Genomic DNA, 18,553 nt, shown 5'->3' with positions numbered 1-18,553 from the left:
TTTCACACGGTTGTCGTAAGCCGTACTTGTTCTGCGTAGTCGTCTTGATCCGCAAATATTTTTACCGCTAACCATGCTGTTTAGTTCATACTTTTTCAAACGTATCATTTACTTACTGAGAATCTTCATGCCTCCAGTGGTAGGGTAAATGATCTTGGTTGGTCCGATTTGGGGTGTTTTACGCAACTAGTAAATGCAAATTGATTTTTCTTCATGAAAATCACATATAGTCGATACGAGTTCGGGTTTGTTGAAAAGCCCCAAGTCTCTAGTTGCTAATACTACCATAAGCAGTTGAAATTATTCAAATTTTTATGTTTTTTAACGATTTTCCTCGAAGAGGAATTATGACCATGGTTTGACCAAAAAATGATCTAGGTTTGTCCGGCTTTAGGAATCACCATTTTTGAATGAAAATATTCGAATTCTCAAGTAGACGTTGTATTTATCATTGCTTGAGTTTACTGTCATCATATTGATCCATTCATAATTTAGGCTTTCTTCAGAATATTGCATTTTCTTAGGCATTTTAAAAATGTTCACCTCGCAACATTCAACACAGAGAAACTTAATTTCTGCTATACGCGAAAGACACAATAAACAAACTGCAGCGCGCCAAGCGGTTGCCATAGAAATCATGTGAACTAAACAACATTATTGAATTGGACAACTCATGATCAGAATTGAGTTCATTAAAATGCATTAATTTAATGGTTTAGCTATGTAAATCTGACACAAATGGTGTGAAAGCATGATGTTTACAATATTTGTAAGTGTTAAAATCCAGAAAAGGTCTGAAAACGTGCGAAATAATCATCTGGTTATCGATTAAAAGTTAGCTCGAATTGGGGGCACATTGACACCAATAGATGGTGTATTTTATAATCCTTTAAAAAATGTGATTCCGTAAAAATATACTATAAAACTACTGTAAATCATGAAAAAGACAATTATTTATATGTTTTGAAACATTCGAATACCTAATTTGACAAAGGTGTGCTGAATTAGAGCATTCAAAAAAGTGGACAAACCATGATCATATTTTCGACTGGACAAACCAAAATCATTCACCTTAGGATAGTTCTGCTACTTGTAGTCTCGGGCTGACTGCTCATGTCTTCATGTAAATTCAAGTTGTTCCCCCAAAAGGTTCTACTGCCCTTTTGCACACATACAAACTTTAATGAGAAAAAACAAACAGATTTTTCTAATTTCTGCTTGAAATATTTCACACACAATGGGAATCAAACCAAATGCACTTCGGAAACTTTAGTGTCACATAATTGACAACGCAGAGCCACTGAAAATATTTCGGTTCAAGGTGGTTTCCGATTATCCCGTTTTTTTCTCGCTCCTGGCAGGATCGCCAAAATGTGTGTCCTTGAACGTCAGCGGGATAATTGAAGACCGCCCGAAGCCGAACGGTGATTGCTTGCTAATAAGTTGGCGGAAAATGTACCGAGTGCCCGGCCCACTCGATCGCTAAACTGATGATGGCCGTGTTGCCAGAACTGGGCATGCCACACAAGGTTCTGGAAGATTTTGAACAACTTTCAGGACTGGCTTTTTATGCTACAATGGACAGAAATGCTGAATACTTAGGACGAAAATGTTAACAAAATTCCACAAAATATTCTGTTAATGAAACCGTATTATGGTCGGTGAAAACAAACATCAGACACATTCACATAATCATTCCTACAGGCCTCAGATCGTGTAATTTTGCGCGTTCTAGGTCGTACATGCGTGCACCCGTGGCCGAGTGGTTAGCGTCACACCTAACATGCCGGAGGTTCGGGTTCGATTTCTGTTCTGGTCGAGGAAATTTTGTCGTCAAAGAAGTTTCCTCCGATTTGCACTGTGGTCACGCGTAGTCTAGAGCTTGCCACTCAGAATGCATTCAAGGCGTGTTATTTGGCATAGAAATCTCCACCAAGTTCTAATAAAAATGATCACTAATCACTAAAGCCAATCGTCAGCTTGGGTTCATTTCACTGCCTGAAGTCATTCTACTGTTCTCTTGTAAGCCTAATTCTTGAAACCGCATCGGTAGTTTGGAATCATTACCACCAACACATGTGGAGCATCAGGATTGAACGAATTCAGAAACGCTTAGAGCGCTCAGAGTCCTTGGTGTGATCCACGGAATCTGCCGCCATATATAGCTAGATGTCGATTACTGAATCTGGATACGCTTGAACGTCGTAGGCGTATTCAACAAGTCACTTTCGTTGCCAAACTAATTTGTGGTGAATTAGATGCACCTAACTTGCTAGAGATGGTTAACTTTCGCGCTCCCAGCCGAATCCTACGATCCTCGTATTTGCTGCAACCGTTCCCGCATCGTTCAACGTTTGGTCATCATGAACCGACAACGGGAATAATCAGGACATTTTCATTAGTAGAATTTTTTTTTGATTTCGGAGAACCGTCACAACGCTCCAGAAACAGGATGGAGAATTCTAATGTGCTTAATGTCATGTATTAATGTGTTCTTAACTAGTCATAAGTTTTTATTCCATTAAGACGATGTTGTCAGATGAATTGAAACTCAAACAAATAAACAAATAAACAAAAATGACGCAAGTAATTCTACGTTGAGACGGCGAAGTTCCTCTAGGAATGTGAGTGCCAATTAAGAAGAAGAAGAAGTCGTACATTCAAACTCACGAATTTATATATGAAATGGTAATTATTAGACCGTATATGATATGCCAATCAGACCCATAAATGCAAAAGTAAACAGCAAAAATATAATCGAAAACTTTGCACATGCTAGTCGTATATAAGTTCAGATCAATCACAATCGTATCGTCTCGGTACCTGGCATTCTGCTCTCTGTTAGGGAAACACCTTGCGGTATGTATTTTTGTTAAAAGCCTACGTAAGTTTTCTGAGCTCTTTGAGTTTTCAAAAAAGACGGGTGAGTAATGTCGGGGACATAACCGAAGAGACGTAGGACTAAACCAACAGCTGTCAATTTCAATAACTCGAATATCGAATATCCGAGTAGTTTATGTACCTATTAGCAAAATTAAATCTCCTACGCTCCCAAAAACATCATTCCCAAACTGATAATTAACAAACTATACTACGAGGAGCATTCAGAAACAATACCGATTGTTTTTTTTTTTTTGAAGAGGCAACACTGGTTACGATTGGAATGACTTCGGGAGCTCGAGAGCGTGGTTTTTTGTTTCCAGAACAACTGTCAGTATTGTTCCTACACTCGTTTATAGCGGATGAGTACATGTGTTTTGATATCGTGTTGGTTTTCGTTATGTGTGACGCGACATTAAAAAATTAACAACGTTGAGCGATAAAATTTTGCCTGGAAAAAAACGACATTCTAGCTATGCCACACCCTTCTTATTTTTTTGATCAGGCATCAACGGACTATAGTGTTCCAAATGATACAGTTATCTAACTCTTATCTGAAAGCTTGCTATTGCTGTGTACATGCCATAATTCGTTCGCCGAAGTATGGTACGCAGAAAAGGAACTCTCCGCAACCGTCGAGGTTGTACGTTTAGATTTACGTGGCTTAGAATTTCTGGAGAATCGACGCGACCAGTGAGTGTATTGGCTACGCACAAAGACTTAGCTAGCGTTTTTCTGCAGTGCAGTGAATCCAGATGGATCAACAAGCATCGGTTTTCGTAACTAGGAAGCTTACTCCCCAGATTTGGCTCCTTGTAATTTTCGTTGTTTCCTGAGTTGAAAAAACGCCTTAGAGGCCTTTGATTCACCAAGATTAACTCTCGCGCAAGGGCAGTATGTGATGGTTACCAAAAATGTCGACCGTTTACAACACTGCCTGCATGATTATTACACCATCATCTCGCATGCAGGCTGACAAGACGTTGTTCCGCCATGTATTCCAAGCATGTATCGTACCGCAAGTGGAAGGTCTGGCGATCACGGTCGCCATGTGGCGAATCAAACGTTTCCTTTGAAAACTATCACCACATCAAATTGAATCAACCCAACATTCTCAACTAATCTGAATGTCTGAACAAAATGATTCAGAATGATTGCTTTGTTTTTGGTTACCAATGTTTTTCTCAATTCATGTATTTACATTTTGTTCATCAAATCAGTGGGGTAGTGTACGGAGGGCGAGGGGGTGGTCGCTCCGTTCATGTTCAAGTAAACATTGTTCCTGTTCGAACAAAACCTAACGTTTTGAGAACACAAAGAAGATTATTCTTCGTCATATTGCTGAGCATCCACAGTGTGTAAAACTTCTTGGAACTGTTAGAGCTGTTCACTCGTTTTTCGTAGTTTCAACTTATCGGTAGGATGTGCTTCAGATCCATACAGGTGTGACGTTAAAAAGGTTGTCGCAATCTCGATGGAGTGCTTATTATGATGGTGTGAAACCAATTGCGAAATTAGATGTGGTGATGACAGCCATTGAAGTTTTGTATGATTCTGCCGAGGCCTTGAATACTAAATCAAGTGCACATCTACAAACAAATTATGATTTCACATTTCTGTGTTATCTGTATTTATGGCGCTTTGCACTACAGATCTTGCGTAGAACATTTTGCAAATCAAAGAACAATCTCTGCAATCGTTGCAATCAGACTCAGTGCACCGGAAATTTTTCTCACTGTGAATAGGAACAATCTAGTCAAAAAGGCCTTTCAACAGTCTTTATTAAAATTCAACGAATACGAATTTGTTACTAAAAAGAGGATTCGTCATATGATAAGTCAGCCTTACGAAAGACTTTCCAGACCCGGGTTAGCAATGGAAGATGAAAATAGGATGGGGATGTTGGAGTGCATTGGACGTTTTCATCGGAATCGACAAAAGCGGTCAAAATACCAAAACAAGTAGCCGATATTGTTGAAACAAATCAAACACGGCACATGTTAACAGTATCCAACAGCGAACGGCAAACATGTCTATGGCGAAAACTGTGCTTCCACTAGGATATGCCAAAATTTTGTAGATATTTGAAGTTGGCCTGGACAATGCCAATTATTGGAATTATTAGATGTGTGAATTTACAAGCATCATTGAAAAATAATACAGTGAGTTCGAAGCTTTTGTCAACCTTCGCATTTCTGTTGCCTTTTGTGAAAGAACTTTTCGAACTTGAAATTGATAAACAGTTAACAATGTGCTCAACGATGGAACAGGCAATTAGATTGTCTTTATCGTCAATTGAAAGTGAATGTGTTAACTTGATCGACTTTGAAGATTGGATCAGACAATTTGTTGCTGTTAGGTCGAGATACTGAAAGATTTTTTAAATTTCTTTTTGGTTATAACTCATATGTCAATAAATAAGCTATATGGTTCGATGAATAATTGAAAAAAAAAAAGACGGGTGGGTAATGTCGGGGACATAACCGGAGTGACGTAAGACTATACAAAGGGGACAGCTTTTGCTAAATATATATTTTAAATATATTGTTTTATTTTCTTCTCCTACGTGAATACCTACCTATCTACCTGAAAAATGGATTAGTTTACTGTTTACTCTTTATGAATATGTTGATGGTTCTGAAAAGAACCTTTGGTGTTGTGTTTTTGTTATCACTCGATATTCCCATCTCGTTCGGTTAAACCTTTCTGTTTAGCTATTGCGTTCGCCACTCGCCACAGCTTTCACAGTTGGAAAATTTCTTCCCATCCAGCTTGTGACATGTTGTTCAGTAAATTACATTTAATGCGACGTGCCGGAGAAACACTTTGCCACTCACTGAAACTAATTGTTGCCTTGATGAGCGCCGAACCGAAGCTGCTCTGTTCTTGATGCGGGTTTTCTGATTGTCGTGAGCAGCTTTGCAAGCCAACTCGAGCACTCCGACGGCCGAAACTATATAATCGCTGTTAGGTATACTGGTGCTCCGGCACCAATCCGTTCGGCCTAGTTACCCTTGCGGAGCAATCAGTGAATGCGACCAACAGGGAACTGGAGACCTGCACGGTTCGAGTGAGACTTTACCTTTCCCTTAACTTGTCCTCCTTTGTTACGTCCACGATGCCGATGCCGTACAACCACACGGGTTTACGGTTTGAAAGAAAATAAGATATTTTTTTGGGGTCCGCGTGTTTTATACTCTAGCGGTACACACTCACAGGATAGAGACAAATCGGCAGACTCAGCCAGAGGGGCGAGTCCAACGAGACGAACGAATGGGCGTTAAAAGGGAGCGATGGCAAAAAAATACATTCATTACGATTTGTTCGCTCGTTGGATTCACATGCAGGCTAAAAAGGATCCTTTTCAGGATCACAAAATTATCTTCAATCTAAAGAGTTTATTGTTTTGTTATCACTCGATATACCCATCTTGTTCGGCTAAACCTTTCTGTTTAGCGATTGCATTTGCCACTCGCCACAGCTTTCACAGTTGGAAAATTTCTTTCCATCCAGCTTGTGACATATTTTACAGTAAATTACATTCAATGGCACGTCGCATTACCACCACTCAGTATCGGGTTGGAGGTAATTTTAACCTGTAATTGAACATTTGCGATGACAGTGGTACAGTGTCGACTTTCAATGTGGGGTCATAATTTAGACCCCGAACTCTATGTTTCAAAATGTCCAACTAAATATGTCGCATTACAGGTCCGTCCATTTAGCTAAATGTCGAGATAAGTGTAAATTACTGTACTTTCAATCTAGAAGCAATTTAAGAATTGATGAAAATCAATAAGCTCAGAACAACTGCCAAATTCACATACTCATCATATCCTGACAAACAAATTATGAAAAAATCAATTTGTGTTTTATTATTATTTTGGATAATGTTTTAGAAAGCATTGAACTGTATTTCCTAAACTCTTTTTTGGAAGGTTTAATGGCCCTGAAAAGCGCCTTGTTTTATGGAATGGTTCCAATTTAGAAAACTTAGTTCTCGTAGTTTTGAAAATAAACCATTTCGAACGCCCTCGATGCCGCCTTGTTCTGGATTTGCCACCAAAGCAGTTTGTATAAAGAACAAACTTTTTTCTTCTGCTACCTGATGCCGTTTTGCGATTGCGTTTGCCACTCGTCACTCGCTACAACTGCCCGTTGTCTTGATGTCCACCGAACCGAATGTGTTCTGTTCCGAATGCGGGTTTTCTTATCGTCGCGAGCAGCTTTGCCAGCTAACTCGAACACTTCGGCGACCGAAACTCTATAACGGCGGCTAGATGGACTGATGCACTGGTACTAACGCGCTCGGCCTAGCTACCCTTGCGGGGAACTCCAGATCAACACGGTTCGATCGGGATTTTGCCTTTCCCTTCACTTTTCCTCCTTTGCCATGTCCAGACATGGCTGCTTGGGTTGGTTTGTTCATGTGTTGTGATGCGAACTGATGTGGTGTATGGTTTGAATGAGAATGATCGTTACGGCAGCGGAGCGGGGATTTTTGAGCTGACTGGCTGGCTCGAGAATTACGCATGTGTGAGACTGCGACCAATGTTTCGTTAATTTTTTTCTTTTTCCTTTCCAATCGTGCTTCATTGTATTTCGCTGCTGCTCTGGTTGCCCGTTTTGGTCGGTACGATTTGAGAAGCACAAAATGGACCAATCAAAAATGGGCACATAGTGCATTTTGACAATGCTTGATATTTCACAATTATTCAGTTATTTATCTTAAGAAAAATGAAATGTTATTCGTTATGATAGATGCGTGGATATATTTCCTATCAATTGATGCAAAAACCTTTGCGATCTATTGAGAAATGCTCGAGTTATAATCGTTCCAAATCTTGCGTTTTTTCCTACTTGTTCAGTGCCTAGATTTCCATTTCACCCCCTATATCTTCCGGTTAGACGTAGTCCTACGTCAAAAAACAAAAATCTCAAAACAAGAGTTAATTGGAGGGGTAAGACCCAAGACATCTGCCACGGGTGTCACCTGGTCACGCTACGCTAGTGCATCAAATACTATGTTAGTATGAAAATGGAAACTTAGTGAATTGGTACATCGCGCGCGGTTTTGTTTGTATACAAGAAGTAACGATTATCGCGTATGGCCATAAAACCGTTGCTTTTATGTTGATCAGTACATACGCGTAGCGCGTATTCGGAATAAATTGTTATTTGGAAATAATCAACATGACTCATTGGCATTGTTCCGCTTCGCCAACTCTGTTGATTGATGCAGAAAAATGTCTGTATGGACATGTCGAGGAAATGAATTACTTTTGATACATATGAGTGTTTGAGAAATAAGAAAAGATGACTGTAATTATGCTACACTCATACGTTCCCGTCGCGGACCAACCTCCGATAGGGGGAGCTCATATGTTTTCTTTTGGCACGTCTCGTCAGCCTGCGTATGAGGAGTACGATAGAGAGTGTTCAGTTCCACACCGACCGAACTGAAGTGACAGCATCTCGCGGCATGCAGAATTTGCACACCACACCACACACCACGAGTTACCCCTCCCACATTGCAACTATGAGCCAGCCATCGCTAAAGCACGCTGTGCTCGACGGCATAAAAATGCAATGCTTGTCGCGGCACTGGATTCAGTTTTGCGTGAGCCGTGGTGCGGTGAGCATTGGAGACCATCATCGGATAAGAAAAAGAACATCAGCAGCAGCAGCAGTAGCAGCAGCAGCAGTAGCAGCAGTAGCAGCAGCAGCAGCAGCAGCAGCAGCAGAAGCAATGAAACTGCACTGTCGGCAGTAAGAAACTGCACCGCCAGCAAGAAGAAAACCGTTTCGGTGCCACATCATAAAAGTGACGCGCCAACTGCGGCGCGCATCATTCGTTACCCAACCATCGTGAAATGAACATCGATGTGAAATAGAAATTAAAAAAGAGAAAAACAGTGTAAATAAAAATGAAAGTGTAGATAGTAGTCTCCAGTGTTTGCGTCCGACCGCCGGAACATCCAGTCCTCCATCTCTGCCGCAATAAAAAGAGTAAATAGAGTTTTCACGAGAAAGCCTTTCTCAAGGCTCATCAAGTGCAAGCGGTTGCTGCTAGCCAAGCGCTAGTCCAGTCCAACTGCGACGTTGGCTTCATGAGGCGAAGCCAACCCAAGGAATCCGGCCCAGTTGCCCTCCTGGGAAGGAACACAGCGGTTCCCGCTCCCACCCGGCTCGGTTCCCGTTGGGAACGCGAGCACCCTATATCGACCGGCGCATTACAGTCCACTGCAGCCCCAACAGAGAGGATGTGGCGGAACAGCCACACACGGTAGGTGGAGATGATGTCCGAGATCAATGTCCACCAGGTGCAGGAAGGAATTATAAAAAAAACTGAAGTCACTATCCCATCAAAGGAGATGATTTCCCACCTTCTCGCTGTTCTGAACCTTGGTATTGTTCCGAGATTGCTTCCTTTTACTGGACCCGATACCAGTGACAGGGTATGACCCCCCGATGCCGATGGGGGTTGTTTCACTTACTTGGAACTGAATGACTCTTCCGAATGCCGGTGTTGATTTGTTTCAATGGCCACGACTGTAATGCTGAACTGAATACATTAAGGCACAGAATGAATTATTGAAATAAGAGAAACCACCTAGACAAGGCGCTTATTTCTTGACTAAGCAGCCTCTCTTGTTTCTTTCTTTTCATGTCCTATTCTTACCATTCTGTACCTTTCATGCATCTCGTGAATTAAATATCTCTTACGTGACTGTTCGTCATATTTTGGTTGATGAAATGATGAAGGTATGGGAAAAGTCGCAGCGCAACTAGTGCCAAAAGAGCTCAATTTTCTTCAGAAATTTCATAGACAATGTGTTACTATTGAACCTAGATAGTATTCGTTGATCGAAGTGTTCATTCCGCCGACATTTTGATGACATATAATTATTTCGTAGTTTGTACAACTTACGCTCGGATCTTCCGTGTTTTGTGTTGGGGTCAAGGTGTCTTTTTCTTTTGAATAAATTGCACTGGATCCTTGTTCATCCTCTGAGTAGCGGGATTTTTATTGTTAGTTAGGTTTTGAAGTTCACTACGACATTGTTTAGCTACTGTCAGAGTTTGATTATATGAACTGGATACATCGCGACGTAACGACGAGATAAGGTTCGATGTATATATGTTCGATCATAGCTTGCTCCCGAAAGAAAATGCGAGTGATGGATACTCCGTTGGGCAGAAAGTAGTCTCGAAAGTAGTATCGGAGTGTAAAACCTGAATCAGATGAAACCAAAACCAACCGGTTAGCAACGGAGAGTGTAGGAAGATTATTGTTTGATATGTGATATATGTTACCTATATTTAGGTTATCCCTAGTATCAGTTACTAACAATGGCGATTCGTCAGCATGGCACTGTAGACGAGACCTTCGCAGCTATGCTGACAATGTTTACTTCAACAGATGCAGGTAAACAGACGTCTTTTTCTTTGAATTTTTTTGAAACTTGGTACTTATGATGGAAACTACCTACAATTACAATTTTCATTGTAAAATTATCGTATTCAAAATCACGTGGAAGCGATTTGGTGTAGTGGTAACATCCGTACCTATCACGCTAAAGGTCACGAGTTCAATTCTTACTGTTGCTTCAAATCTGTCTTTCGGACCCTCGATAGCAAACACGTTTTTTATTGTGTTAGCTTCAAGCTGAAATTTGTTTTAATTAGTTTTAATTCGTTTTCCAATCGATTGTTTTTACTCACAATTTTTAGTCAAATTCGTGTATAAATTCATATTTCATTTTAATTATGAATGTATGTGTATGAGCTCATAATCGAAATAAAGTTGAATTTCCATGTTCTTTATGAATCGAAACTGTGCCGGAGGTTTTGGCTGGTACAACTGATTTTGAATTTACGTTCAGTTTCGTGCTATGAAGAAGCTTATGATGTCGATATTCGCAGCCGTCAAGTCCACAAACATTGGATTTGCAGGGGCGTCTACCGTGTGGAATAAGGCAACGTCGACACATGTGTTTTTCCTGAACTATTTTCCAGCGAGCATTAACGTCCAACTTTCGGAATTCGAAACAATCTTTCAGTTTGTGTCCCGCTTTGTTGCACACTACGCGTTGTATACGTTGACTTGAATCGTTGACGGAGGACGTTGATGGCGTATTTGACTCCGCACTATCAAACGCATGTACGTTAACATACACCTTCTCCTTATGTCCTTTCGATTCCTTTTGACCGCTCATTCCAGTAGGCGTCACCACGCTGCTTACCGCTGCCACCAGAGATGACATGAATTCGCCAAATGTGCTCAGATCCGGTGATAAAATTTGACGCTGGTACAGTGCCCAAACCAAGCGAACGTTGGCTGGCAATTTGTCTACTAGCTCCTGCATTAACGAAGGATTTTGAAGATAACTGTTCATTCCGACTGCCTTTAAATGAGCGCATAGATTTTGCACTACAAGTCCGAAATTCACTAAACTCTCCAGCCTGTCTGCTCTTGGTGATGGTGTAGTTCTCACTTTTGTCACTAGTGTACTCGCGATAAGTTCGTGCCGCCCGTATAGCGTGTAAAGTGTTGACAGAACTTGCGACAGTGTTGAGGTATGTAATAAAAAACTCTTCACTGCCTCAAGGGCGCTGCCTCTTAGACAGCGTTGTAGCCTTATAATATTCTCAGAGTCGGAATAGCCGCACAACTGAGTCGAGTTATTATAACTTGTTATAAATATTGGCCAATCCGTTGGATCACCACTGAAATTTGGTAATTCCTTTGATGCTACGTGACGAGCAGCTAGCTGTTGTAACGTAGGGCCAGTTATAACAAAATTCGCTGATGGTGCATCCGGAGCAAATGATGCCGATACCATAGGTGATTGGTAGCTGGAAACTGTAGCCGCAGAGGGGCGGTTCAGTTCAGAACGGTGATAATGAGACTCGTTATGCCGAAGGTCTCGCACAGTTGTATGATTGACAGTAGAGGACGGTTATACATTTGTAAGTTCGATATGTGGCGTAGAGTAAGATAATGGTTGACAATTGTATGTTAACATTGGTTGACCAACATTGACATGACTATCTCTGGCATATTGAGTGTACTGACCTGTATTTTGAATTTCATATACTGGTTCATATGGGCCTACCTCTTTACGATATACTTCACCAATAATAGGTCTTGGGTTATTTGTTGGTGGGGGATGTGCAACTAAAAATGTATGTTGTTGTTCCGCTCGTGGATGAACTTCCTTCCTCTGCTGTAAAATCCCGGACCGATGGAATGTCGTTGGTAGAAGTGGCAATAGCGATGGGTGATCCCGTGCCGAAGAACGAACTTGTGATGGGTAATAATTCTGCGTTGATGAAATCATCTGTGGTTGAGGCTGCTGCTGTTGAATCTGCCCTGTCGGGTGAACTGGTGACTGCTGTTGATCCGGCATCGTCGAGCCAACTGGTGGCTGGTGTTGAATCTGCACTGTCGGGTGAACTGGTGGCTTTTGTTGATTCAGCATTGTTGGGCGAACTGTTGGCTGGTGTTGAATCTGAATCGGTTGAAGAACTGGTGAATTCCGTTGAACCAAAGTCGGTTGATTTAGCTGATGTGGTTCCTTCTGTTGTTCCGATATTATCTGCACTGGTTGCTGTGATGAATCGAGACGTACTGCTTGATGCTGAGATTGTTGATTTTCGGCGTATATGAGAGGCTTCGGAGAGACATTCGTTGTAATGGGCACACTTTCAACAAACGTCGGGATAACGATCTGATTTACTGCGACGACCGCTTCCGAGGTCGTATTTTGCTGTACGTCTAGTCACTGCTTCACTTTATTGATGCCACTCCTGCGACTGCTGAAGCTTTTCTCACTTACGTCGTCATCTATGAGACTCTGCATTACTTAGAACTTTTTTTGCCAGATATTCCTCTTCCACAGTTTCCATTTCCTTCCTCATCTTGTCTTTCAGAGCTTTTCTCCTCTTCCAGCCGCTGAAGCTCTAAATTCGCCCTTACCGCCTTAGCACTTGACGAGGATAACCTGCTGCTGCGAGAAACATGGTAATGGTAATGGTATTGTATTATAGAGACTTTAAACTTTTTCAGTTCATTCGTCTCTAGCCTCGAGAAAGGCCCTTTGAAAACACTACTCTATTTTACTCCAGCGCTGAGAGAAACATTGGTAGGTGGAATCGAAACACGAGGAATACACCGCGTACAGATGAAACTGCTTCGCTGTATGGATTCATCTACTCCTGCACACGAGTAGTGATACCATTTATGGCATTTTTCACACTCTACCATATCTTCTCTTGAATCCGGATCTGTACAGGCATTACAGTTCCGCGGAGATGCTTCGAGGTTAGGTTTCGCCTCATTCTTTGGAATTGCTCCCTTATTTGTTCTCTTTGAAGACAACTCGTGGTTACCTGATTATGATCGATGTACTCGAAGAATATAAAAATTCTTGAAGATTTGTTCCTTCAAATCTGTCTTTCGGACCCCCGATGGCAAACACGTTTTTTATTGTGTTAGCTTCAAGCTGAAATTTGTTTTAATTAGTTTTAATTCGTTTTCCAATCGATTGTTTTTACTCACAATTTTTAGTCCAATTCGTGTATAAATTCGTATTTCATTTAAATTATAAATGTATATAAAATATTCAACTCAATTTCAATTTTAACTCTTCGTCCTATGTCTTCTAGTAGACGGTGTGGAATGTGTGATTATGGTGTATCGTGTATTGATCTGTCTTCTGTCAAATTCGATCCCAGTTGGCGAGCTTTATTGTCACCCCTGTGGCTAATGTCAGCAACACTAACTCCCGACATTCTTCCAAAATGGAAGTAAAGTGACGAACCAGCCAAAAGTGTTGAAAGTCACTATAATACAGAAAGAAAAAAAATATTCAAAATCATTGATAGTCCTTTCAAAAAATCGTTACTCAAAATACAGATGTCTGATTAAAATATTACACTTGATAAAGTATTTCGAAAATCATTTAGGTTTTTAGGAAAAATAAACTTTAGAATACACTATTAAAAAATCTTACTAAAAAATGAGTTCAATACTAGAAACTTTTATATCATAATAAACTATGCAATTTTCTGGGATTGATAATCCTAATTGTATGAATCCAGCCCACATTTCTGGCGATGAACAATTGCTGACGTTCCTTGAGTAACAGCAGTTTTCGATACAAAGGCAAAAGTGTACGGTGATGTTGCAATAGGTGGAATCGGTGCAACGGATTCGTTTACAACACTTTCCATAGGATAATCATTTGTTATTGGAGCCTGGTTTAGGAACTTATTGAGTAATATCTTAGATTAACTGAAGCATTCTTAGGGGAACCGCGGGTAAGACGGACAGTGAGGGTATGGACAGTATAGACAGGTGGTTGATTTGTATAGTTGCATTATTGGTGGGATTGAAATGGACAGTCTCATCCATAATCAGATCCAATGCATGATGGAAAGTGAAGGGAAGAATATTGAACTCTTTTTTATATTGCTTTCTCTTTTTGTCCTATTTCAGTTACTGGACGCACTGAGAGAGAGCGATAAACTTTTACGCTTCGTATATTATTGGCCTGTCCGTATTCCCCCCTCTACATGTCCATTATACCTACATCGATAAAAATGTTCTACTTCTCGGCTTGTTTTAATTTCAGTAAAAAACATGAAAAACACATTTTTATGAAACATTTGGCCAATTATTTCGAAAACCAGTATATTGAACTGTAAGAAACTGCTTTTAAGTTGTGGAAAACATGAGTTTCCAAAGATATAATTGAAGTTTTCCTTAACATGTCCGTCTTACCCCCATCTCCCCTACGTATTCTTTCTTCCGTACGAGAGACAATCAATTGTAGCGAAGAGCCACTGCTGATACGGTTACGCTTCTTCTGGTTTCCCGTAACAGAGATAGCAACAAACGAATCGAAGACGTCCGTGAATTGAAACTGCAGTCTATCGATCTCCTCATTGGAGGTATTACGGTCGATTGTGATATCGATACGACAGAAATCGCTCTGGAGTTCTATCGTAAAATATTGTTCTACAAGCGCGTCACAAAGAACGGCTTACATCAAACTGTACCACGATCAGTTTTATGATTAATGACATGCGAACAAAATGATGTTCTATGACTACTATGACAAAGGGAAAAATGCATCTCAAGCTGCCAATAAAATTTGTGCAGTTTATGGACCCGATACAGTTTCCATTTCCACCGCACAACGATGGTTTCAAAGTTTTCGTTCTGGTGTAGAGGTCGTCGAAGATGCGCCACGCTCCGGAAGGCCTGTCGTCGAAAATTGCGACAAAATCGCTGAATTAGCCGAGAAAGACCGGCATAGTAGCAGCCGTTGCATCGGCCAAGAGTTTAAGGTGGTTTAAGGTTTAACTACGTTAAACGTAGTAAGCTGGGGATAAGTCATCAAATCGTTATTAACCATTTGAAGAAGCTTGGATTCACAAAGAAGCTCGATTTATGGGTGCCACACACGTTGACGCAAAAAAACATCTTTGACCGTATCGACGCATGTGAATCGCTGCTGAATCGCAACAAAATCGACCCGTTTCTGAAGCGGATGGTGACTGGCGATGAAAAGTGGGTCACTTACGACAACGTGAAGCGCAAACGGTCGTGGTCGAAGCCCGCTGAAGCGGCTCAGACGGTGGTCAAGCCCTCATTAACGGCCAGGAACGTTCTGCTGTGTGTTTGGTGGGATTGTCAAGGAATAATCTATTATGAGCTACTTCCCTATGGCCAAACGCTCAATTTGGACCTGTACTGCCAACAACTGGACCGCTTGAAGGTAGCACTCATGAAGAAGAGGCCATCTTTGATAAACAGAGGCCGCATTGTCTTCCATCAGGACAACGCCAGGCCACACACTTCTTTGGTGACGCGCCAGAAGCTCCGGGAGCTCGGATGGGAGGTTCTTTTGCATCCGCCGTATAGTCCGGAACTTGCACCAAGTGACTACCACCTGTTTTTGTCCATGGCGAACGAGCTAGGTAGTCAGAAGTTAGCCACAAAAGAGGCCTGTGAAAATTGGCTATCCGAGTTTTTTGCCAATAAGGAAGCTAGCTTCTATAACAGGGGTATTATGAAGTTGGCATCTCGTTGGGAACAAGTCATCGAACAAAACGGCGCATATTTGACTTAAAACAGATGATTGTAACTAATTTTATGAACAAATGAAAATTCAAAAAAAATACCGCAGGACTTTTTTGACAGCCTAATATTTTATATTTTATCACATTTCTGAAATCTCTTAATCTAACTCTTTTTTCAAGCAAAAAGAGTTGGATTAATTGTCGCAGCACTGCAAAAAATGAGGAGCGTTTATTTTTTTTTATCCAAAATATATATTTTTATTAAGGCTCATATGGCGTCAACCTGACGGGGCCGGGAGTTCAATATTTCGACAATGTTTGCCTTATAACTATGTTAGTAATATGAAGCCGATTACTCGCGGTTGGCTCGAGGTTAGTATTACAAGTGTTTTCGTAATTGTGATGTTGCTGTCTCCAATGCTCTGTACCTGTGCCCGACACGGGATACTTCCTTTTGGGATGCAGCTGACCATTAATCAGCAACGCCCCCTAGTCTGTACCCCATATCTAGCGTGGTGCGTCTTCTCGTCTCGAGGAATCCAGGATAGAATGGTCCTGGATTTGGAGGAGCGTTTATTGTTTGTTGTTGTTATAATCAGTTGTATACAATAACGATCGATATGAAGCCAATAAGGTCAATGTTGTATCAGAATTTACCAATCCTCACAATAATTCTGACTTACGTCCAATCGGAAGATATTGGGGTCTGACTCTAATGATTAGAGAGTGCAAAGTTCGAGATATTTATATGCACGCAGAATGATGATGTATTGAAGGTGTGAATTTGTAAATTCCCATATCCCATTACATTGGGAATTTTTAGCTTCATGGCTGTTTTATAGCAAATTTTGGGAATATCCAGATTATTGCGGATACACATACCTTTGTCTCGAGGGGTTGTAACAGAACTGTACTCATGAATCATATATTGCAGGTATAAGTTCCATTGAGTCATCCTCAACAGCCGCTCCATCCCAATCAAGTCAGCAGGATATGCAGGAAAAGCTAGCCATCAATGCTATCCAAAAATCTCTGATGCAAATCGAAAACGTTACCTCTCCGATGCAGTATAGTGGTAGTCCGCCGGCTTATCCAATGCACGGGATGGCCTCGGGAGGTTCCCCGGCTGGTCAAATGCAGAACACCCCTGGAACTCCAACAACACCCAATCCTAACTTTACACCGCCTCCAGTGTACACGCCCCGAATGCGAATGTCTGGACCCGGACCGGGGGTTGTAGGTCAACTAGGGAACGGTTCCACTCTGCCCAACGCCCTAGCCCTCCAGAAACTGCAGAGTCACCAGCGTGAACGATTGCTCCAGGAACAGCAACGACAACGGCTGCTCCAACAGCAGAAGCAGCAGCAGATGGTCGTACCGGTGAATGCTACCGCTAGTGCTGACCTTAACCGTGAGTATCCCACCAGAAGATCCCCGTAGAAATTCCCCCTTTTTGAACACCCGTCATTACTAATTTCCAGTGGGCCTTACTCCAGGTATGCAAAATATCGAGTCGCTTCTGAACAACACCGTCGCACCGAATGTTTCGTTGACCCGAGCTAACAGCGTAGTGCCGGACTCACAGCTCAGTCCCGGATTCTCGCCTGGGCAGTTGATTCAGCAGCAACTCAGTCCCAACCAGCGGAATCAACTCAGTCCACAGCAAACAGGTTTGTTTTCAGTTTATTTTTGAGAAACTTCCAGCGGGGAGGTCACATGGTCACATATTTAAGGTTTTCAAGGCAACCCTTTCAACAACAATCCAAGCCATCGGATGTCACCTCAACATCAACAACATTTGGTAGCGGGATTTCAGCAAAATAACAGCGGTGGGCAGCAGTTATCGCCAAGGCAGCCTCCTTTCAGTAGTGCCCAACAGATACCGCAGTCCAACGCAGCCACTCTTCAGCAACAGCAACAGCAGTGGCAACAAAGCGCCCAAGCCCGCCTATCAATTCAACAACAGAACCCAATGCTCAATGCTCAATTGTCGGTAATTGTCGGAGTGATCTCGGATTCAAGTCGCGGAACAAGATAGTAACTGAGTTTTATTTCCAGACGGTGGCCGGTTTCAACTCAGGTGCAGCCAGCCGATCGTTTGTGACTCCACAGCGGCAACGATCACTTAACTCCCCTGGAACCCAGCGACAAAGTTCGTTCGGTGGAACGGTAGATAGCGGTGGCTTTCCCGGACCACCTAGTCCATCGCAAGGTGGTGGTGCCAGCTCAGGACTCAACCCCGGAAATCCTGTCTTTGCCAGTCAACAGATGAGACTACAGCGACAGGGAAGTGTTCCTCCACAGGCTACCCAGCATCTACCAGGTCAGTATCCGCGCGCTTCACCGTAGTGAGAACTAATATAATACGAATGCTTCCGATCCACGCTTCTGGGAATGATAATCCGCAAAACTGAAACATTACTGAACGTTTTTGAAAAGTTGGGTTTTTTTTTGGGAGACACCACATACAATTGGCCAAATTTAGTTTTTTTTTCAAAATATAGTCCCTTCTACTCTCGTGACGCGCGTCGATTTCAAAAATATACACCCAGTGCAATGAGAGGGGGGCTCATTGCCAACA

General features: G+C 41.8%; 1 protein-coding gene across 20 annotated transcripts in view; it reads left to right on the top strand.

The window, feature by feature from the left end:
- LOC129779208 (nuclear receptor coactivator 1) overlaps positions 1-18,553 on the top strand; it is a 530,617-nt gene that overhangs the window by 464,706 nt on the left and 47,358 nt on the right. For 18 of the 20 annotated variants that reach the window (XR_008743593.1, XM_055786539.1, XM_055786538.1 and 15 more), the window contains 4 exons: positions 16,907-17,383; positions 17,454-17,642; positions 17,706-17,965; positions 18,031-18,295. Coding sequence is in view for 19 of the 20 variants with exons in the window: in XM_055786539.1 (XP_055642514.1) it covers positions 16,907-17,383; positions 17,454-17,642; positions 17,706-17,965; positions 18,031-18,295 (1,191 nt within the window). In the remaining variant the exon portion in view is untranslated. The remainder of the gene's footprint in view (positions 1-16,906; positions 17,384-17,453; positions 17,643-17,705; positions 17,966-18,030; positions 18,296-18,553) is intronic. The other 2 variants (XM_055786551.1, XM_055786533.1) reach the window with 1 other exon arrangement.

The sequence above is a fragment of the Toxorhynchites rutilus genome, chromosome 3 (assembly GCF_029784135.1).
Source record: "Toxorhynchites rutilus septentrionalis strain SRP chromosome 3, ASM2978413v1, whole genome shotgun sequence".
Taxonomy (NCBI): Eukaryota; Metazoa; Arthropoda; class Insecta; order Diptera; family Culicidae; genus Toxorhynchites; species Toxorhynchites rutilus.
This window is presented reverse-complemented; position numbering and strand designations above follow the sequence as displayed.